The 23,806-nt window shown below is 37.1% G+C and overlaps 2 protein-coding genes across 2 annotated transcripts; one reads left to right on the top strand and one right to left on the bottom strand.

Annotated features, from left to right (window-relative positions):
• Window positions 1–1,881: 1,881 nt before the first annotated feature.
• On the bottom strand, window positions 1,882–23,147 carry LOC112820753 (keratin-associated protein 14-like). The gene is made up of 2 exons (XM_025867723.2): window positions 23,110–23,147; window positions 1,882–2,401 (listed from the first exon to the last, which is right to left on the bottom strand). The coding sequence occupies exon 2, from the start codon at window positions 2,383–2,385 to the stop codon at window positions 1,882–1,884; it is 504 nt and encodes a 167-aa protein (XP_025723508.1). The 5' UTR covers window positions 2,386–2,401; window positions 23,110–23,147.
• Window positions 5,861–6,313, top strand: KRTAP15-1 (keratin associated protein 15-1). Its single transcript, XM_025867710.2, has one exon. It carries the CDS (start codon window positions 5,861–5,863, stop codon window positions 6,311–6,313), a length of 453 nt encoding a protein of 150 aa, XP_025723495.1.
• Window positions 23,148–23,806: the final 659 nt, after the last annotated feature.

Here is a 23,806-nt window from a genome sequence, read left to right as displayed (position 1 = left end):
GGTGTATATTACTGTCTCCTGAGGCCTATAGAAAGAGCCATAGCAGTACTTACTGGCTAGGTTAGGAAAAAAAAAAAAAAAATGACTCTCCACAACGATTCGAATGTATGAGTGGTCCTACCGCGTGTATCTGAATTTAATTTGTCTTTCAGTGATCCCTCTGCACACTGTCTTTGAAAGAAAAGTGATAGTTCTCTTTTACTCAAAAAAGAATGAACAAAGGAAGGGATTGGAGAAGCCTTGTCTTCTTTCAGATTTAATGTTGATTAAAGTAAAAACTCTGCTCACTATGCATGCATCTTATACTTCACGAGCTAGAAGCATGACCAAAGTGGAAGTCTCCCAAACCAATCTCACTTATGCTAATTCAATTAACACTCATTATAAATAAAAAGTAAAAAAAAAAATCTAAGACCATTACCAAATGAGACTGGTCGCTGAGACAAACAGAATGAACCAAGACATATGGTTACCTGTGGGTAGGAATCTAGTTATATCTATGCCTTTAGTAATGTTGTCCTTGACTTAGTGGATAAAAGTCTGGGGCAGAAATGCTGATTCCCGGGTTATCGGCTGCCAGGATGTTTAGCTGAATGCTGTAACAAAAGAGCATTTGCCTTGGTCTTGAGTTTTGTTTTGTTGCTGTTGTTTTCAAACAAGTGTTAGTAACCGAACAACCGAAAAGCAGGAGCAAGTTGGGACTTTATCAGACCTACAGGACTGATGATATTGGGCCTACTTACTAATAAATATTGGAATGTATTAGATATTTCACTTAGAGACTTGATTTTTTTCATTATTATTATTTAGTTTTTATTTTAATTCCAGTGTAGGTAACATACAATGTTATATTAGTTTCAGGTGTACCATATAGTGATTCAACACTTGAGACTTGGTTTCTTATGTCAGTTGAGTGTGGTGACTGGACTGGTACGTCTAACTTCCCACTGGAGAGTTTAACTCCACTTTTGCATGTACTTTAGGATATATTTTATTAGAGTAACCTCCTTCCCAAAATTATGTAGTGTATTTAATATCCATTACAATTTGTAGTTATTTTATATAAAAACACTGAAATTTCTGACTCCATAGATAACAAAAGGCCACAATGGTTTGCAGTCTTAAAAATGTGTTTCTAAGTTTTATCATATGAAGGTATGGAGTGCACATTAAAGACGAAATAATTTCTTTCAAACCAAAAAGACAGTTGATGATTTTATTTTTTAAGGTAAAAGAAAATATATATATATATGTATTTATTTATTTTAGAGAGAGAGAGAGAGCACGAGTGGGGAGGAGCAGAGGGAGAAGAAGAAGCCGACTCTGTGCTGAGCACAGAGCCCGATGTGGGGCTCAATCCCACAACCCTGAGATCATGACCTGAACTGAAATCAAGAGCTAGATGCTCAACCGACTGAGCCACCCACGCACCCCTTAAGTAAAAAATTTTTGAATGATAAATACAAATACAGAAATATCCAGTCAGATAGTTAGAAGTAGTTTTGAAGACACAGAGTGAACAGATCATATAAAAACATATATGTGAATGCCATGTAACATTTTTATTTACACTTACATTTTTCCATTTTGTAAAATTTTAAATAAATGCACTAGGAGATATTAAGAAAGATATTAAGAAAGAAATATGTTTCAATATTGCATGTTTATATAACTACAAGAAAGCTGTTCTGACATCTTTCTTCAATGAATGTGTTTTCCGATTACCAGAATTCAAATTATTTCTAAACCATATTAGGTAACAATACAAGTCAAATTTGTAAGCTAATGTTAGGACAGAGATCAATAGATAGCATGGATCTTGACATAGCTGGTATTATGGTAAATTTCTAGACATAGTAGGTATTATGCTCAAACATAAGATTAGTAGAAGCCAGATCCACAAGTTGGTTGGTAGAAAGCAGACTGGCAGCTTCTAGAAGAGTAGAGTGGACGGTAAAAGCTGGATCTACACCCCAGGGATGAAAAAGCACTGGGACCATAGCCCACTGATTGGAAAGCACCCAATCCAAAGCCCAGAGAGGGAGAGCCACAACCCAAAGATTGAAAGCCGCTGGAGCCAAAGCCCAGAGACCCGGTGTAAGTCGTCTGGCAGGGACTGAAGAGTGTGGAGGTTCTCGACGGGTAGCAGGACATCTGGCAGGGACTAGACACCAGGTAGGATGTCTGGCAGCTGGTGGGCTCACAGCCGGTCTCCTGACAGCCACTGGAGAGGGAGGAACCCAGCTGACAGGTGCTGGGAGAGTGGAGGTTGGTGCTGCAGAACAGGTTGCTGGGGTAGGATGAGCCACAGAAAGATCCTGGGTAGCGCAGGTGTCGCCCAAGGGACTGGGAGGGGAAGTTTCCAGAGCAGCAGTTGTAGGACATGGTGAGAGGAGATGTGCTGTACAAAGAGAAGGTTCTGAGTTTGAATGCCACTTCTTGGACTAGGGCATTTATATACCCTTATCATTGGGTGTGCCAGCCACATGACACATAAAAACAGGTTACCTTCTGCTTTTAATTGAATTGAAAAGATCATCATAATCAAACATATGTAGTGTTTGTGGTTTTACAACTGGAAAATGCAGTAATGTTTGTGCCTTGGAATTCAGATAATAGTGTTGAATCTTCAAAGCTATTAGTCATCTCCTTTTGCCAGAGGTCACCCAGCAGATCACTCAGAGAACTGCTTCAGAGGTAGACAGTGTCTGGGATGAAGAAAGCTGGCTTAATTAAAAATAATTGATACCCCTTTCACAATCTGTCTCAAAATTGTTGCCATCTGGATAGCAAAGTTGCTAACTAACTGATCTATTCATAGTCATTTCTTTTAAACAAAAACACACATTGATTGTTGTCAAGCAAGTTTACTTAATGAATAGTGTCCTCAGGAAGCAGCAGGGGTAATATGCAAGATGTATGAGGATTTTTTTTTTAATCAGATCTCAATTTGAACAGCTTCAGTGAAATATTAACTGAGGTTCCCTTATTTCCCATGTTCCTGCTTAAACTGTGTGCAGACCAATAGGAGTCGATCTTAGTTTTTCTTTCTTTTGTGTGTGTGTTTATGGTGGCATAAGTTAAATATTAAAATCGCTTTATATGATTTTGGAGTGCTGGAGGTGATTCATCTAAGATGCTGAAAAAGCATTGAAAATCACAAAAAGGTGGCAAAAACACCCCCACGTATTTCTATCTCTAATCAGAGGCAGTGTTTATCACTAAAAAAGTTCCCCAGAACCTGGAAAATGTTCTTGTTCTAAAAAAAGTTTATAAGGTAATTGCCTTGAAGTTTTAGACCAAAGGAACCATCTTAAGGAGATTCTTCCTTGCCTCAGAAAGCAACATACATCACTTTGACTTAAATTGTTTTCAGGTGTTTCTGACAAGTATTACAAAATTTCTAAAATAATGGTCATTTTTTTCTTGTTCTATGACTTGTATTCCACCTCTATGTAGTAGACTAATGAAGATTGATACCTTGAGGAAGAGGAAAGATTGAGAAGGTTTATCTTGCTGTGGCTTCTGTGATGTTTGATTCGTTCCTTTCACAGTAAAGCATTTCCCTTCCACTCCTGAACAAAAGGGTTGGAATGTAAAGTCCTCCATTTGGTTGAGAAAAGAATGTTCAAAAATTACCAAATACCTGACTCAGAGAATATTCTTTCATAGAAATAGCTGATCTAAGAGTGGATGACATTGAAGCAAGCAAGCAAATTCAATTTAGGTGAGTTGAATACCTATATGTATGTTTTAATGTTCAATATTTTATTCACAAGTAAAATGGGAAGGTTTGGGATCTAGGAGAATGCTTTTTGCTATTTATAATTAAGAAGCCTAATAAATAAGAATCGTTTACTTTACAAACAGAAGACAAACTATATTTAGGTCATAAATGAAACATGCTTGAAAACCAATTTGTCTACTCAAAATGTTCAGACCCATAAAGTTTACAATTTGGGAGTTTAGCAATTATCTCCAGTCCCCTACCAGACTGGAATCCCATTTATAATATCCTGACAAGGTATTCCCAGTGCCCTCAAGATGGACATCTCATTACCTACAAAAGTGGCTTGTCTTAGATTTTTAGCTGAATCTTCCCTTAAAACTTCCACCTAGTAATCTCAGTTCTTTCTAGAATAAGTTTCAGCTCATTTCCATTGGACAACATATCAATTTTTGAAGATGGGTGTCTTATGAGGTTTGCCCATTCCCACAGGTTATTTTAAGCCATTTCCTGCCCCCATGCACTACTCTACTTGTGGTCGTCAATGATGCTCTTGATGAGAGAGTCTAGAAAAATACTTACGATACTAGTCCTCTAGGCAGAATATATATGTTACTTGATACATGTGTCATATCAGAGGTCCCAATGGCATTCATTCTTTATTTCACATTACCATCTGTTCTTATTCCCTCCCATCCCATATCAACTTATAAAGATCATTTGTAACTATGAATTCTTCCAACACTTGATCGTTCCTTGAAGTCTATGTGGAGTAGACACTTTCTTGATTATATTTACCTTCTGCAGTAAAATTCCTACCCTATGAATGGAAACTAAGAGAACAAAGGCCCATTTTTTATGTGCAGTGCTTACTCTTTTGTTCTCAAAACATCAACCCTACCAAAAATTTACTTAAACTTTATGGGGATTAAGCTTGATAATTTATCAATGTCTTCTATCAAAAAGCAAGTCAACTTCAGGGCAAGGATTCCTTGACTTCAGTATTTTTACAATGTAATCTTCAATGTACTCCTGCAAATATTGGTCCCTTTCTTCTTTTTTTTTTAAGATTTTATTTATTTGAGAGAGAGCGAGAGCATGAGCAGGTAAGGAGGAGGGGCAGGGGGAGAGGGAGAAGCAGACTCACCACTGAGCAGGGAGCTCCACACAGGACTCTATCCCAGGAACCGAGATCACAGCCTGATCAGAAGGCAGACGCTTGATTGACTGAGCCACCCAGGCACCCCTGGACCCTTCTTTTTTTTTAATTTTATTTATTTATTTCAGAGAAAGAATGCACAAACGAGAGAGCAGAAGCAGGGAGAGCAGCAGAGGGAGAGGGAGAAGCAAACTCCCTGCAGAGCAGGGAGCCCCACGCAGGGGCTCGATCCCAGGACTCTGGGATCATGACCTGAGCTGAAGGCAGATGCTTAACTGACTGAACATGCAGGCACCCCTGGACCCTTCACTCTTAAATCAAAAACTTACACACACAAAAGCAGCTTGGGTACTTGTGCTGTAAGAAAACCAAAATCCAAATATGTAGGACACTCACTTAACTTTTCTACCAATTAAGAGTTCTTAGTGGGTTATTTCTTCTATAAGGTCCACAAGATGTGGGAGATGAAACAGATATTAAGGAGTGTGGTTGTTTTTTTTTTTTCTGTTCTCAACTGGGTTCTTAAACTTGGAACAAAATAAATATGCCCTCCAGACAACAGAGTATTTTTTTAGAACTTTAAACGGAGCAAAATTCTCACTGTATTATCCATTCAGATACAGTATCTTGAGGAATAGGATGAATAAAACACCAATCTTATAGGGACAATTACCATACAATTATATTCATCTACCCAAGCTAGTTGAATGAGAGATGACATCTTTACTCATAAACAATTGCTTTGAAAACCTAATGAAATTCTTTCATTTAAAAGTTTTCTTTCGTAAAAAAAAAAAAAAAAAAAAAGGCCTTTGAAGGTTAATGTATTTCATTTTGACTGGAGACTAATTAAGCATTCTTATTAAGTTGGGCACATGCTACTAACTCATTGCTAAGGTATATAAGCGTCCAGTAGAAGGTAACAGTCACACTCACCAAACCTCTCTGCCACTCAGCTGAACTCAGAACTTGACATGCATTACAATTGCAGCCCTGGAAACCTCTCCTCCTGCTCTCTCGGAGGTTACCTGGGGTACCCAGGTTCTCCCTATGATTCTTTCTACCCCAGCAATGAATTCTACTCTCCCAGCACCTGCCAGCTGGGTTCCTCTGTCTTTGATGGCTATCAGGAGACCTGCTGTGAACGCACCAGCTGCGGGACATCCTGTGCTGGGGCCAGACCCTACCAGACATCCTGCTTCCGCCCAAAGAATTCCTTCTTCTTCAGTCCCTGCCAAACAAATTACATGGGGTCTCTGGGATGTGGAAATATTGGCCTTGGGTCTTTCGGTTGTGGAAGCACTGGTTTCCAATCTCTGGGCTGTGGGTCCAGCTTCAGTCGTCCAACTTACTTTTCTTCTAGGAGTTGCCAGTCAACTTGTTACCAACCAGCTTTTAGCTCTTGCTTTTTTGGATCAACTTGCTGAATATTCCCCATTATCTCACCATTATGTCTGTGCCTTATGAAACCTTAACATGTAGCCTGTCCAATATCTGCGATTACTGATGATCTGCATCACCAAGACTCGCCATCACCATCTCTCCCAGAAGTATGTGATTCATTGTGGACAAAGTAACCTTGGCCTGTGACCTTTTCTAAATCAGACATATGAGATAAGCCTTGAATGTTCATTTTTATGTCAATGCTCAGAGTCCCTTTCATTACTCTCTAAGATTTTTCTCTTATTTTTCTCCTAGGATTCTTTCACTTAAGTGTATTTCAAATAGAATTGACATTCAAAATAAACTTTTCTCTACCATGAATTATGGCATTCCATTTTTCTTATTCATACAATACATTTGTTGAATGTATCCAATACCTTCAACAGTCTTCACTAGGTAAGCACCTTTTTGTTTTGTTTTGTTTGTTTCATAGGTTTTATTAATATGTTACTGAATAGAAAACAAGGAATTTAAAGGATAATTAAAAATGTGATATATCTTGTGCTCACTTTGGCAGCACGTATACTAAAAAAATGTGATATATCTTACAGGTTAAGGATTTATGTACACTGATAGATGAATTTGTTTATTTAATTGCCTTAGAAAATTTTGTTTTTAGTTAGGCATTCACTGCAAAATATTTATTGAGGTTTTTTTATGATTTTATTTATTTATTTGTCAGAGAGAGGGGGAGAGAAAGACAGAGAGCAAGCACAAGCAGGGGGAGTTGCAGGCAGAGGGAGAAGCAGACTCCCCACGTAGCAAGGAGCCCGATGAGGGACTCAGTCTTAGAACCCTGGGATCATGACCTGAGCCAAAGGCAGCCGCTTAACCTACTGAGCCACCCAGGCGTCCCTACTGAGTTTTGATTATAGACAAGGCATTGTGCTGAACAAAGGCATAAATTCCCTGCCTTCATGAAGCTCACACACGTACAATTCTAACGTATCATCATGCAGCAAGCACAATAATGGGGACAAAAAATTAAGGTTCAATAGGAATACAAAGAACAGGGACTTCAAAAAAAGTGTGGGGGGAAAAAGTGTGAGGAAATCACATAAAACTCATTACTGACAATCCAAAGAATTACCATTTCATATTTAAAAAAAAATAACTCTCGTCGATCTAATGTGTTAGTTGTAGTCCTTCAAGAAATAGCTACCAAACAGGGTTTGACCTAAAAGAAATTTATTGGAGAAAATGCCTGTCAGGGAAAATGGAGAGGTAGCTGGAGAATTCTGGGAGGGTCATCAGACCACGATGCAGATCTGAATTCAGTGAAGGAAAGAGAGAAGCAAAGAAGGAATGTTGGGTTGGAATAACCTTCTTCAGGGCAGTTCCAAGTTACCCATCAAAGGAGTTCAGTGTCTCACAGAGATGGGCCTGCCTTAGTATCCCTGCCAAGTTCAGTAACTGGCCAAGAAGAGGGCATGTTATGACGTCGACATGAACGTGGTGGTAGATTCAGAGACTGGCAGCTGGAGATGTCAGTCAATCATGTTCCCTGCAGAGGGAGGTGTGAGAGCTATGTTTTCATAGCTTCCATGATGTTCATTCTGATTTACAATAAATGGTGAAATGATAAATGAAAAGATGGATTTTTTCATGAATTACGTTCATTATCTCTTTTTTACTTAGTTTGATCAAAAAATTAATTACTGTAACAAACCTTATCTAGGACTCAGTGAGTGAAACTCTAACTCTACAGCTTAATATAAGAAGGAATTGAGAATTATTGGATGGTCATCTTTGATTTTAAATATAACTAATGTGTTAAACACGCTAGACCCAGTAGGGCATAATTAGGAAATTGCTTCATCTTTCTCCTGCTATTGAATTTCACACTTGACCTGAGGGCTCTAACTAGCCTGGATCTCTGAACAATTCCATGGGCAGATCTATGATCACATTAAGATATTAAGAAACATCTTTATCTCACATTAGTAGTTAATTCTAATCCAGTAGAAATTAAAAACCAGCCTTACAGCTACATCAAGTCTTTTCCCTTCTCCCTTAATTTAAACCTGTCATGTGATTTGGCAGGCCACTGGTGGCATGATCATTTGATTTAAGCTCCTTGCTCTACCTTGTCTTCCATCAAAGTGCTGCTCCCAACTTCTCCTGTTCAAACCAGAGAGAAAGGACGGGAGGAAAGAAAGTGAGAACTCAGGTCATCTGTCTCAGTATGGTTTAGACGCCCTGTGTCAATGTGACTTCTTTGTTTCAGGAAACTTTCCCTAGGAAAAGACGAGATTAAACCAAGGAATCATTTCACTGTATGCTTGAGGAAACTCCTATGGACTAGCTTTTTGGAGAAAATGGTCTGTAGACATGGAAAAACAGAGACCAAAGTGAGCAACCATTTGCTTATCGAGAGGCTTGTTATCAGTATGTTCTCTTTGCTGTGCTCACTAGTCCTAAAGTATCATGTAATAAGTTTGCCCAGTCCCAATCAATTTCCTACCTTGACACCATTTGAACCCAGAATCTCACTTCTAACACCTCTCTTTGGAATCACAGCTAAAACTCTCCTGGTGTCTGCCCCTCACTGCAAGAAGTTCGGCTATGCTTCATTTTGCTTAAGTAACAGATTGGTGATACTCTAAGGTGTTCAGAGGGACATAAAAGTCTTCACTTAGCTAGTGCTACTTGTGATTCTGCCTTTGCTGCTGAATATCCTCAGTTTTCACAGGTGTCTGAGTACCGGCTCTTTCCCTAGTGGAGAAACCATCTTGTTATAACCCCACCCAACTCCCTGGAATCTCCTGCACTGAACCATTCACCGGACAGCACACTCTTCCACAACTTCTCGTTAGCTTCTCACCCTCAGTTCCTACCCATCATCAGGGCTACACCCCATCCAGCTTTCTTCTGCTGGCATCCATTTGCTCTAGAGATAGACCTCTTGGTCCAGAGGAAACACAAACACTAGCCGTCTATCCATGGAAGCAGAGTTTGCTCCTAGAGCAGCTTCCTTTCACTCAGCCAATGCTAATGACTCACTGCAGCTTTTTAAGAGAGAAACAGCGAATACTAGTTACCCTAACTCACAGCCTCCAAGAAACATAGTTAATTTTCTGCATTGTCCTCTCAGTGGCTCTAGACCACAAAATCCCACAGATATCCCATTCCTTTTATTAACATGACACATTTAGTGAATGCATCCCGTACTTCAAAAGTCTTCACTGGGTCAACACTCTTTGTTTTCTTTGTTTCATATATTTTACTATTTTTTTTCTGGACAAAAAGAAGAAAGGTTAAATAAGAATTGAAATATATGACATAGTTCATGTTTGAGAGATTTATATTCTCTCAGAAGTGCATTTATTCATCTAATTGCTTCAAAAATTTTTGTTTTCAGTTAGGCATTCTTTGAACAAATATTTGTTGAGCTCCTATTATATAAAATGTTCCTATTGTATAGGATAAGATTACTGTCGCCACTTCTGGCCAGCCACCACACTGTCCGTGCATGGTCCTCATGAGCTTCTCTTGCTTCACAAGAAAGGAGAAGCACTGTGTGTGTGTGTGTGTGTGTGTGTGTGTGCGTGTGCGTGTGCGTGTGCGTGTGTGTGTGTGTGTGTGTGTGTTGTGAAGAGGGTGGGGGTTGATACCCTTCTACCAGAATGAACTCTTTGAGAGTAAACTTCTCCCCCTTATGAATGTCTAAGCTTCTCTTGATGGTTGGAACATTCTTAAAAACTATAAAACGGTGTGGCCACATCTTCTCTTCATGATGTGACTAGAGAAAGAGAGATACAGATGGACAAAGAGAGAGACACACACAGACAGCGATTTAAGGAATTGGCTCACATGACTGTGAGGTCTGGCAAGTCCAAAACTCCCAGGGCAGTCCAGGAGGCTGAAAACTGAGGCAGGGTTTCTTTCTTTCTTTCTTTCTTTTTTTTTTTACCCTTTTTTTTATTATGTTATGTTAATCACATACATTACATCATTAGTTTTTGATGTAGTGTTCCATGATTCATTGCTTGCGTATAACACCCAGTGCTCCATGCAGAACGTGCCCTCCTTAATACCCAACACCAAGCTAACGCATCCCCACCCCCTCCCCTCTAGAACCCTCAGCTTGTTTCTCAGAGTCCATAGTCTCTCATGGTTCGTCTCCCCCTCCAATTCCCCCCCCTTCATTCTTCCCCTCTTGCTCTCTTTACCATCTTGAGGCAGAATTTCTTCCTCTAGGAGAAACCTTTGTTCTTGCTCTTAAAGCCTTAACTGATTGGACAAGACCTACCCACAATTATCTAGACAATCTCTTTAAAAGTAAACTGATTGTAAATGATAATTAAATCTACAAAATGTCTTCACAACAACACAAAACTAGTATTTGACCAAACAACTGGGCACCATAACCTAGTCCAGTTGACACATAATAATTATCTACCACAATCTCCGTTCTCTTGAAAATCTGGGCTGAGGGTATCTATTTCATAACATATACAGTATGAATTAGTGCATAAGACTTTAAGCAAGAGTAAATTAAAATTTTACTTGTAAGTAATCTTACTCTCAGTTCATAAAATTATTTTCATACTTCTTTTTTTTAAAGATCATTTTTCATATTCTTAAGTCTAATTTGTAAGGGAGATTTCTAGCAGTTTCATAATTGCTCACTGGGATATGGAAACCTCTTAATACGTGTCTATGTGTGTTCATAAGAACAATTTCTTTTCTGCTAATGATCTCTCCAGTGCAGTCCTGCTAGGAACACAACTCTGGCCTAGCTGGGCACGAGACATATTAGGGCAGAGGGCAATGTTCAGGGAATTTGTTTCCAAGAAAATTTCCTTTTAAAGATTCATTTATTTTAGAGAGAGAGAGAGCACGTGAGCGGGGGTGGGGGTATGGAGGGGAGGGAGAGAGAGAATCTCCAGCAGACTCCCCATTGAGCATGAAGCCCAATGAGGGGCTCCATTCCACAACCCTGAGATCATGACCTGAGTCAAAACCAAGAGTTAGCCACTTAACTAACTGAGTCACCCAGGCACCCGACCCCCACCCCCGAGATAATTTTTAATCTATTTGCCCATCTTATGCTATTTCTGATCATCATATTTCTCATGTTTGCTTCATTCATTAGCTTTTGTCATACTCCACCCATTTTTATCATGACTTTCCTTTATCATTCTCTACCTTTCTGCTTTGTTTCCTGTACTTTAACCAAGTGTTCATTCTCTTCATAGTTTCCACAGCTCTTGGAACTATTATCATTTGCATTGGGTACTTCTTTGTCAGGATATGGGTGTCTTGTGCATTGTTAGATGTTTAGCAGCTTCCCTGGCCCCTTCTACTAGATGCCAGTAGCACTGCCACCCTCCCCCCACATACACACACCCTATCCCCCTTGTGACAATCACATATGTTGCCAGACATTACCAATTGTCCGCCAGAGGCACAATTATTCTTTGTTTAGAACCACTGATTTAGATGGGTATCTGGGGAATGAGCTGCTTAGGATAGTTCTTAACTGAGAACACCGGACCTATCCCCTATTTGGGATGGAGATAGGACAGTGAAAATAAAATATTGTATTACTCCAAGCATGCAAAAGGTATTATAAGTGATAACTACTGAATAAATGCATGGATATTTCATAAATCTAAAATAATGTTGAGCTACTTATTGGTAAATATTATTCCACTCTTGCACATGAATGTAGTAATTGTGATGATATTCATAATTGTAATGACCTGTTCAACTGCAATTAGAGGGAAAAAAATGACATTTTTTGTGACCAGTTTCTCAGTAGCAGAACATCTAAGTTGTCTATTGGGATCATACTCACTCTTCGATCATCCCAGACCAAGGAGAAATAGCAAGACTTAGATTATCTTCTCACTATATTTCAGATAATTAAGACCAACTGAGACCAATTTCTGGTTTATGGACTCTGCTTTAATATCTTTGGGTATTCTTAGGGCTTCCTTCAATTTGTCTGACTCATTCTGTGTACTCCACGAGAAAAGACTTCAACTCTTAGTATCGACCGGCAGTGATGGAGCTGATCATAAACTACATTTCTTCATTTTGAAGCTTTGAAGCTGATATCACGGGTTTCACTCTCTAAGTATCTCAACACCACATTTCAATGTATCATATGAGCACTTCACTGACTATGAACTTCTTCAGTTGTGTCTACCAAATATTTCATGTTAACAAGCATCTGCTCAAAGGGATTCATATTTCAAATACAAGAAAACAAGTTCATTAAACAAATATTTATTTGTCCCTGCTACATGACAGGGTTTATGTTAAGTCCTGGAGGATGCAAGTTTAAGCAACAATGTAATGGAATTGACACACAGCTATCAACATTATGAACTAACTATAACTTTAGTTAGACTGGCAGAATCTCACGAGAAAAGAAATGAAGATTGGAGGAGTTTTTCCAGAAGAAGTAAAGCTCCAGTTAGGACCTTGAGGATAATGTATTTGGACAGGCAGAGTAAAGTTACAGGAAAGGAAGTAGGACAAGTACAGTGTGCAAAACACCTGTTTGAGGAAGGGCAAGGACCCTCCCTTTCCCTTTGCATTTGGAAAAGAGCTTGAATTAGAAAGGCTATTTGGCCATGGATATCATGCTAACAAATTTTGATTATATTATGAAAGGAACTGGAGAACAGTGGAAATTTCTGAGTAGTAATTCTAGAATTTCCTTCTGTCACCTAAATTTAATATGCTTTTGGGAGACATATTTTTAAATAAGAACTTTTATTTGATTGTTTTAGTCAATATTTCATTTACAATAATATTTCTATTTGATTGTTTTGTCATTGGAACCCTGGCCAGAGGTACTGGAAATATTTTTGTGGTTATGGGCTATATCCTACTTTCCAAATCTTGCCTGCTTATCTGAAAGGAACCCTTAACACAGGACTGTGATCTTCTGCATAATTTGTTACTTTCAGAGTATCATTTAATAAAATGTTAGCAACTGATTCATCATTATACCTAAAAATAAAAATTAATTGTGAAAATTGAGATCATCAGTCTATTCACTTTTATGTTATTTTTAAAAGCAGTTGTCAAAATTTTGTGGGCTTTTATTTTTAACTATACATGCTATAGCAGTGTATTTTTATAATCGATAGAGCAGTACAAAGAGTTGGGTTGTGTATTTGGTTTCATTTGTTTGTTTTTTTAATAAGACATCTCAGGTACGGAGAAGGTTATTTGTCCAAAATCACACAGCTAGTCAGTATTATATTATAAACTCAGTTCTACTTTTAAAACTCTATTTTTAAAAAAATCATATAATCCTACACAATGAGTAAAAATAAATAAATAAATAGATAAATAAATAAATAAATAAATAAACAAGAGAGCACTGTCACAATATTCTAGGTAATAAAATGTCTATTTGACTTAATAACATTTCCAAGCATTTGATATCAAGGAAATAGTGAGCATTACTTTTTTTCAAAGATCTTGGATAATGTCGAATTTATTTATTAGGAGTCTGTGCCGTTAACGAATTGCATTTCCACAAATTTATTTTATGAATCTCTGCAAAAGGTAAATGAATGCTAAAAAAAATTCTAAATAGATATGGCAGGACATATGATGAAATATTTAAGAATATTTGTTTGAGCAAGTGCAGTGCAAATTGAAGAATGACAATATGAAATAGTCTAGAGAATTGGATGGTATTACATACAGTTGGAGAACGGTCCTCCCTAGATTTACATATCTGCACAAAAACGGGAGTGTTCATGCAGAAGACCTAAGTAAAGAGCAGGCTTTCTGGTATAAGATACAGTACATTCCCAATAAAACCACTGGCTACTAAATTCTCTTAACTACTAAATTAGCGATTTCTAACTATTATGATATTGACTTAAGTAATTGGATTTTACATAATTATAGAGGGAACACAAAAAGAACCAGCAAGAAAATTAAGACTTTGGAACATTTTAATTTTGTTCTTTCATATGTCATGCTCAGAATATTTTTGCTGCATATTGAAACAAAGTAATGAAAGTCTATAATGATAAATTCTAAATTGCTCAAGCTCGTAGTACCAGGCTACTGTGAAGCTGTGGTCAATTAATTGTAAATCCATTCTATTTCCTTAAAAATCACAAAATATGCCAATTTTGTACAGATTCTTTTATGAGAAATAAGGATTTATTTAGTTTGTCCATTGTTCCCTGTAACCTCCAAAGATTCCCTGTATTTCAATGGGTATGCATAACTATTGAATATGTATTTATATTTTTTATTCTGTTGCATATATAACCATTTTATGTACACAACCATGTTGTATTTGCTATATAAAATGGGCTCTATTAAGAATAAAACTTGACATGAGCTCCATTTTTTTAAAAGATTTTATTTATTTGAGAGAGAGAGAGCGAGAGCACAAATAGGCGGAGTGGCAGGCAGAGGGAGAGGGAGAAGCAGACTCCCCACTGAGCAGAGAGACTGACATGGCGCTGGATCCCAGGACCCTGGGATCATGACCTGAGCTGAAGGCAGACGCTTAACCCACTAAGCCACCCAGGCACCCCGACATGAGCTCTATTAAGAATGAAAATGTTTCCCTTTTTTAAAAGTGTCTTCCAAAACCAATAAAGTGGGGCGCCTGGGTGGCTCAGTTTGTTTAGCGCCTGACTCTTGATTTCAGCTCGGGTCATGATCTCAGGTTGTGAGATCCAGCCTCTTGCTGGGCTCCATGCTCAGTGTGGAGTCTACTTGAGATTCTCTCTCCCTCTTCCCCTCCTCTCCCTCCTCTCCCATCCCCAACTCACTCTCTCTCTCTCACATAAATAAATAAATCTTTAAAAAAAATAAATTCAATAAGACTAAGTAACCAAAGAGAGAGAGATAGAGACAGAGACAGAGAGAGTGAGAGAGAGGTATTTATTGATAGGCTAAGAGCCTGAGTGTCCTCTGAGTTGGAATGTGGTAGAAAGATGACTTAAGATTCCATCACTTAGTTTCCATGCATTCTTGAGAAATCTACTTAAGCTTTTTTTTTTAAAGCTTAGTTTAAGTTTTTTTCTGGCCCGTGAGCTGATAACTTTGGGTGACTCACATCCTAGCCTCAATTTCTCAATTTCTTCATTTTTACAATTGGATAAAATCATCTATATGGTAGGATTAGTCTAAGGATTTAAAGGAGACATTACATAAAAAAAAAAACACTTGTTATGTAATGGAAGGCAGCTGATAAATCTGATAAATGTTAGATTCTATCCGCTATTATTTTACTAGTTTTAATTTACATGTCCTCAACCATGGTGATTTCTTCAGTGGATAGTTAATAAACATTTACAGAATGTCAACTGTGTGGCGGTCACTTCACTGTCCTTGGGTTTACAAAGATGAGAAGATAGTTCTTACCCTCAAACAACCTACAGGGCAGTTAAAAAAGAAAAAAAAGTAGTATAAAGAAAATCCCCATGTGTATTTAAGTGCATTAGAAACAATTTTTATTTCTTCTTTATCTAGCTAAAGAAGAAAATTGTTTTCAAATACTATACAATTCAAACGGACACTTGCTGTAGGAATTTTATTACTTCTTCCTCTATGTATGTGAGTCTTTAAAACTCTATCCAGAGCAGCTCTACTGCAGAGTGTCCACACCATAGGGATGGGTGCCAAGGAAGATTCTTATAGAGCAGAGGCTTTAAAATTTGTGTGACCCTGACCCATACTGAGAAACATGTTTTACTTTGGAACTTATTTGTCTCTCTCCTTTCTCTCTCTGTATTTCTCTCTCTCTCTTACTCTTTCCTAAGAACCAAACTTTCAGAAAAAAAAAAAAATGTGTAAGATGACTCTACCATTTTCTATCCTCTCTCATCCCACCCCACCCCATTCTATTAGTTATCATTAAAAGAAGTACTGATCACCATCAATAAATAGATTTTGTGACCCACTAATGATACAAGATTCAGATATTGAAAACTTTTGGTATTGAGATTACCCACATGGGAGTTATTAAAGCAGCTAATTCTGTGTCTTCCTGCTTGAAATGATCTCAAAAAGTTTCCATTCCTTTATATAACTGCCCACTGTCTCTCCTCCCAGTAAGTGGAACAAAATTCCTAGTAAACTGTGGTTCAACCACAGGTCACTAGACATCCACTGAAGAAATTTTAGATTTCTGGACACTTTTTAATTAGATGAAATTGCAAACCTTGGATTGAAAGATAGTTAAGACAAAATCAGAGCCTTTACCCTAAAAGGGATAAGTAACAATTGGAAAGTATATTGATACAAGTTTAAATCAATGTTTTTAAAAATAACCCACGTATATCTCTGCTTATATTAGTGATCCAAGAAAGATATTAAGTAGATATTCAAGTTTGAATTCTTTTAAGTAATACTCAACAAAGTTTAATGTTTGTATAGTTTTACAGTTTATATGGACTTTAATACACATGCATTATCTCATGAACACCATCTATTGTATTATTGAAGTTATTTATTACTTTCACAAAGATATTGCATTGCAATTTCCTCAAAATGGAGACTTTGCAGGTTACTAATATTCATTAACTAGAAGACTTCTCGAAAGATGGCCAGGACATTGATTGAGAATTCCTGCAAATTCAGTGGTAGGTCCTGGATGCTTCTGAGTCAGTCACAGGTGACCAGTTTCTCCACATGGTGAGATATCACAGGTGTTAATAACTCAATGATGGAAACCCCAGGGATCCTCTGCCCAGATGGTAGAACCTCCTCCTAGAATCCCAAGATCTGTTATAAGTTCTTTGTCAAGGATGGGAGAAGGAGAAAGTCTGGGCTGGAAATACAGGGACTGACCACAACACTGGTAGCCAGTGGCACTGTGGAAAGAATCATGGCAGTCACTGTGGAGTTGGGAACTATCTTGAAAGGTACTAGGAAGACAGTAGATAAAGTGGCTTGGATAGGAAGACTGCCGGAGAGAAGCTAAAGGGAGCCCTCAACGACCTGGCTGAAGTTTCCAGAATAACAGATGATAGTCGTTTTTAGACTATCTTTAGATGCTGAATATCTTTAGACTATCAACAGATGCTGAATTCGTTTTTAGACAGTGGTCTGAGATAGAGTGTATCACCTGGTACTCTAACCCATAAAGGGTTATTAGTGGGTGTGACATCTAAATATGATGAATTGGATCAATCTATCACATTAATGAAATTGCTGGCAGGAATATGTCACATGCATTAATATTTAGTTGAATTTCCTACAAGTTGGTGGTGAGGAAAACCTATTTATATGTTATAAATCTTATAAAATACTTTAATTTTGCAAATCTTTTATCTTTTTAAAGAAATTGTTTAACATAATTTTAGCCATTAGTTCTCAAACATTGAATTGGAGTCTTTTCCATGGCTAAGCATCTAGTACAACCAGAAGTAACTGGATGCCTGAAAAGTAGGCCTTTAAAAATATTCTGATAATACAGCTTTATCAGATGAAAAGCTGTAATTTAAACTAATTGCAGCCCACCTTTCTTGAGAACTTTTAAAACTATCACATGTATTCAAAGGAACTGTGGGAAACCAAAAGAATTAAAAGTCAACACCTCCCACAATTAAGATATTTAGAATCCAATTAAGGAAATACAGTGCGAGTAGAACCCTAGAGCAGGTGAGTCAGAAAGGACTTCTGCATCAATGAGCCAATCAGTCAACACCCTTTAACTGATTATGTCAGGCAAGTGCTGGGTACAGAGTGGTGAATGAGGCCGAGAAGATTCCTGACCCCAAAGACCTTACATTCCAGTGGCATTACCAAGTTAAGTCATTAAATCAATAATAATCCAAGACATTCGTGCCAGTGCTGATTTTAGCATAGAGACTAATCCATTACTGGTTTGCCCTCGGCAAAGTAATGCCAGGTGTCTGTCCCCTTCTTACCTTTGGTTTTGTCTAACCCCTCCCATCACTCATTAAAGGTTAACTAAAAAGAGCATGAGCTGTGGGGAGAGGCAGAAGGAGAAGGAGAGAATCCTCAAGCAGACTCCCCACTGAGCACAAAGCCCACATCATGACTTGAGCCAAAATCAAGAGTCCGATGCTTAACCAACGGAGGCACCCACATGCCCCAAGAGAGGGCTGTATGTTTTAAAAAAATACAAAAGAGCATATTTCCTTGTGAAAGAAGACTGTGTCTACATACTGAATACACTAACCAAGTGTGTCTATGTGAACACAAAACAAACCAAATGTGACCTACGATAGCATTTGAGATAAGATGTCCTGAATCCTTTCTCATGGCTCTCTCATACCCATTGACATAAACTGTGGGGCTCTCATTACTGGGTGCTTATAGAGTCTGGTCTTTGCATGAAGTATCTTACTTAATTCTCACAACTCTTTGTGGTAGGTACCCAAGATAGGAGAAAAGAAATAACGTGCCCAAGGATACATGCTTAATGGTTTTTGAAACCAGGACTTAGCTCTGTCTGCTTTTCATTCAGCACAGTTCTTTCACAGAAGAGTCTTTGATTTGGTCCCAAACTGCTTTTGCAGATTCACTTCTTACCACACTCCAAGTTGTTCATTAATTTCCTCTTAATGCCAAGCTTTGATATACCTTTGCTTTTGTTTGGGACATTGCTCTGTGTTTTTATGTTGAAATGCTAGACTCTCAGCCTCTTCATACTTTCACCCTCTCGGAAGAGTCCCTCTGCTTGATGAGATGGTACTTACCATTTTTCTCCTGGTATCATGGCCACTCATGCATGTTTATTTCCCACCATTTGAGTATTACCTTCGTTAAAAATCTAATACAATATCTAGCCCAGTTTTTTTCAATCATATAGTAGATATTTCATTAATATTTATTGCATTGCATTTGTAATTAGAAAAGGCTCCCCAGTCAGTGTTTTAAATAATGATCCCTGAAATATTACTCTCTTTGCCAACTTTATAACCATTAAGTAATATGGAAATACTCTGATATAGTGATCATTTTCCTTGTAATTTTCTACTTCTTCAAGAGATAGTGGATGATGTTCTGGTGGAGTGAGGGGTAGACATCACACTGAAGTACATGCTTAGTTTGTAACAGATGTCCAATAAAATGTGAATTATTGCATAAGGAAATAAATATTGGAACTTCATATGTAAGCGTCACTAGTTCAGCATTGATAGTGGGGTCAAAAAGGAATTAGTCCTCTACCTAATTTTCCCACCCTTTCACTAAAGGAATAGGAATATGGTATCCTCAGTGATGACTTTCTAAAAGGTTCAAAAATTGGCTTTTCTTTATGAAAACCATGTTGCTAGGCAACACTTGTGCATTGGTATATTTCTTTCCAAAACCTTCTATCATGAGAACAGTCCACGATTTTTTCACTTGTAATTATCAGAGTCTCTTGAGAAATAAGCCACAATCCAGCCACTAAGCTTTGCTTTGTAGTTTGCATTGCATTTAAGAGGAGATGAGTACTCCACTTGACCTCTGAAAACAGAGGTGACTACCAGCAGAGACATTTCCAGAGTGCAAATGGAGTGTGATTGATGACATGCCTCAGAAACTACGTCATTCGCCTCTCGGTATGTTCCCTAATTCCGATCTGTAAGAGGTACTTGCCTTACAAAGGCTATGCTCTACAAGAAACATAGGAAATCATGTTTTCTGTTATTGAGATGCAAACTCTGTGTTAAGTGTTAAAAATCAACTGGCTGACAAAGCTCTTTCTCTAGAGTATTGGTGTCCAACACGCTAAAACTCTGAAATGTTTCTTCAAGAAAGTATAAGAATAGCTTTTTTTGTATTCAATTTTACATTTGCCATGTGTCCTGAAATTATAATAAACTATATATATTATGATATATAAACCATATATAGAAATAAACTATATATAATATTCATAAATTTATATACATAAAAGCTTATGTATATAAACTATATCTATTGCAATAAAATACATATTTTATCTCTATATCTTATCATTGTATTATATGATATATTTCATATATCATATATACATCATTTTATTTTTGTTGACTAGTACTTTCTGTACAACATAGGTTACAATAGTTTCAAAAATCTATACTCTTTAATAGGTAAAAAGAAAGAAGTTTTGTTAATAATTTTTCTTTAGGAGTCATTAAACAACATTTTAGGACATTTGTGTCCTAATCTGGCGTTGATTTTTAATGAGAATAGTTCTACGTAAAGTCCAGAAGATCCTCAGCAAGCTAGCATTGGAGGACAACCACGCAAAACATAAGTTATTGAAAACTAAATCATGCTCACCGGTTTCTGCCTCAGAAGAAATATCAGGCTTCATAGAACAAAGAATTTAGGCTTGGAAATAAAGAATGGAAAGTCTGAAAAGTTTTATTCCAATCTTAAAATGGCTCTTAGTTGGCCTATAAATGATACTTAAAGTAGAAACTTCCAGCCTACATCAGGTCTTTGGCCTCCAGAAAAATATTAGAAGAGACAAGGGTAGTCTTGAAGTCTTGAAAGATATTCATATGATCAATGAGATGATGAGGTACAGAAGGAGTGAATGAAAGAGTTCTGAAAATTATTTAGAAATCTCAAAATGTGGTGAACAGTGAACAATTGTAATACGCCCCCTGGTGTACAAGGGCACCACTGCAGCCATTTTGCTTGACTCAAGTTACAGAAGTCGTCTGTACCAGGGATTTCTATAGAATCTTGAATTGTGAGAAAATCGTACTGATTCTCTTCCCAATTGTGATTTTTTTTTACTTTAAAATGTTGTTTTCTTTATAATCCTATCTAATGAGCACCTCATTTACATTACCTCTGCTGTTCAAACCATCTGCCCTCTAGTAAAGTCCAATCACCTTTAGCATAGAAAAGCTAAACTTTATGTGTTAAGCAATATTGTAAATTAGGAAAATGCTCTGTGAAGGAGAGACTCCTTCCTTTTTTCAGAACTTTCTGTCCTTCTGGGTAATCCTTTTAAATTTCCTCTTTCCAAACACTTAGCCTATCTCCCGTAAAATGCCTTGTTTTTCCTGGAGCATTTTTGCAAAATCCTTATCTTCCTTAAAAGGTATCAGATAGAGTTTAAGCCATCATATTTTCCATGGTGAAAGGGAGAAGGACAAGAGGAGAATGAAGAAAGATTAGCATTGTCTGCTTTTCCTTCACCACGTCCCACTAGACTGAATCCCACTGTTGCAGTCCTGAGCCTAGAGAGTTTTTCTCTAATAAGGTGACATTTCTGTCCATTCTCTATTTAGAATTATGGCTCTTGTTCAACAGCCCTACACAAAGTATTATTGATATCTATTCAATGTATCTAAAATCAGGTTTGCTAAAACAGAATACTATAGAGAACTGTTTACATTTGGCTTACGTTAGAGTCTCGTGCATTCTACCCAGATATGCTCCAATCAAAAACTTGTGATCTTAGGCAAGACTCATTTTCTCTCTTTATTTTATTCTTGTTTCTACAACTCAATTGAGTTTTGCCAATTTATGCTCAATCTAAATTGACCAATGATGACTACAAAGTCAATCTCTCATATTCCACGATGAGAGTTTATTTTAATATCACTACTAATATCACTACTGATCTTTGTTCTCTGACAAGAGCAGGATGTAGTAAAAAGAACAAACATGAGTTTTGGATCCAAATTCAAATCCTAACTTTATCACCTACTAGCTGTGTGGTCTTGAGTTAAGTCACTTAAATTTCCTGATTCAATTTCTTTATCTTTGCAATTGGAGATTATAATGTTTTCAGAGGTTATGTAAGGTAGTCAAAGTTTTTGGCTTAAATTAGGTAATGAGTAAGTGATGGTTATACTATTTTGGTGTATTATGTATCTATTATTATGCTTACAAATTCTAAGATTCTTGGTATCTTTAATGCTAGCTAATCTCATTTCTATTCTCTGCAACCACACTTTTCTCCTTATTAATTTTCTTGTATAAGGTCATTGCCTTATAAGGCCACCCTTGGAAACGTCAATACATTTCACTCGAAGGGGAAACAACAATATCTGCTCTTCCATATTTGCTAAGCATTATTCACAATAGCCAAGACATAGAGGCAGACTAAGTATTTATTGACAGACAAATGGATTAAAAAATGTGGTATACACAAACAATGGAATATTATTCAGCCTTGGAAAAGAAGGAAATACTGCATTTGTGACAACATGAGTGAACCTGGAGGACATTATGCTAAGTGAAATAAACCAGACCCGCAAAAGGACAAATACTACTTGATACACTTACATGAGGACTCTAGCACAGTCAAAATCATAGAAGCAAAGAGTAGAATGGTAATTGCCAGGGACTGGGGGAAAAGGGAAAATGAAGAGGTATTAGTTAAAGGGTACAAAGTTTTAGCTATGGAAGATGATAATACCAGAGATCTACTGTGCAGCATAGTGCCTATAGATAATAATGTTGTAGTGTTCACTTAAAAATTTTCTAAGATGATAGATCCTATATTAAGTGTTTTCATTACCATCATATCATCAAGAGGATGGGAGGAAACTTTTGGAAGTCAGGATATATTTATGGCATAGATTGTGGTGATGGTTTCATAGATATATTCTTATCTCCAAACTCATCAAATTGTATGCATTAAATATATACAGCTTTTTGTATGTCACGCATACCTCAATAAAGTAGGCTTTGAAAAACACAAAAAGAGAAAGAAACAGCAAAGCAAGGAAGTATTGCACCAAATAAGGACTGACAGAGATGTATAAAATTTTTCTTAGGTCTAGAAATGTATGTAAATTTTCAAACGCTAGTCATGGTATCTTGCAGTTTCAGAAGAACATTGCTTGTATAAACAGGAGTTTATTAAACTTACCAGAAGCTGTTTTTTAACCACTAGATGAAAGATAAATGTTGTGATTAATTCCTGGTGCGCAATCAGGTACATATGAGAAACAAGCACACTCCTTCCAACTATGATACCGTTTCCCAACCTTTGTGTAACAAGAGTAAAAGCAATTTAGGAAAACATTTCTATTTTCTCTGCAATTCTCATTTTGATTTCTGAAGATTCAATTCTTTTCCTTCAGAGGCTTTAAAAAAAGACATAGAAGGGGATGAATCTAAAATTATGTCTTCATAGTTTCAGCGACACTAGCCGATGAACACTCAAGCTAAAACCATCAACTTTAATACTTTATCAACTCATACAAAAAGTGCTTTCTTTTTTTTATTTTTTTTCTTGCTCTTAGGTTAGATTCTCAAAAAACTTTCAGCCATCCAAAATTGAATATATTCCTAATATTGATTCAGATGAGGATTAATACAGATTTCACAGGTAAGTAGTCTGCAAGGGGTGGTCCTCACATATAGGAAGCTCAAAAAATCAAATATAAACATACATATGTATTTATTCAAATGCAAGCACATTCTTGATATTTACCAAAAATGGAGTTATCTTTGATACTTGTGGTTTCTGTCTAATGTGTCAAGAAATGTATTAGCTGATTCCTTGTATTTTTGTATCACTTTAATTTAGGGATATAACATATTGTAGGAAAAATTTAAGGAGG

The sequence above is a fragment of the Callorhinus ursinus genome, unplaced genomic scaffold (assembly GCF_003265705.2).
Source record: "Callorhinus ursinus isolate GAN/ISIS: 27379988/994484 unplaced genomic scaffold, GSC_fseal_2.0 scaffold1, whole genome shotgun sequence".
Taxonomy (NCBI): domain Eukaryota; kingdom Metazoa; phylum Chordata; class Mammalia; order Carnivora; family Otariidae; genus Callorhinus; species Callorhinus ursinus.
Note: the sequence above shows the minus strand (reverse complement) of the source record. Positions and strands in the feature narration are given on the sequence as shown.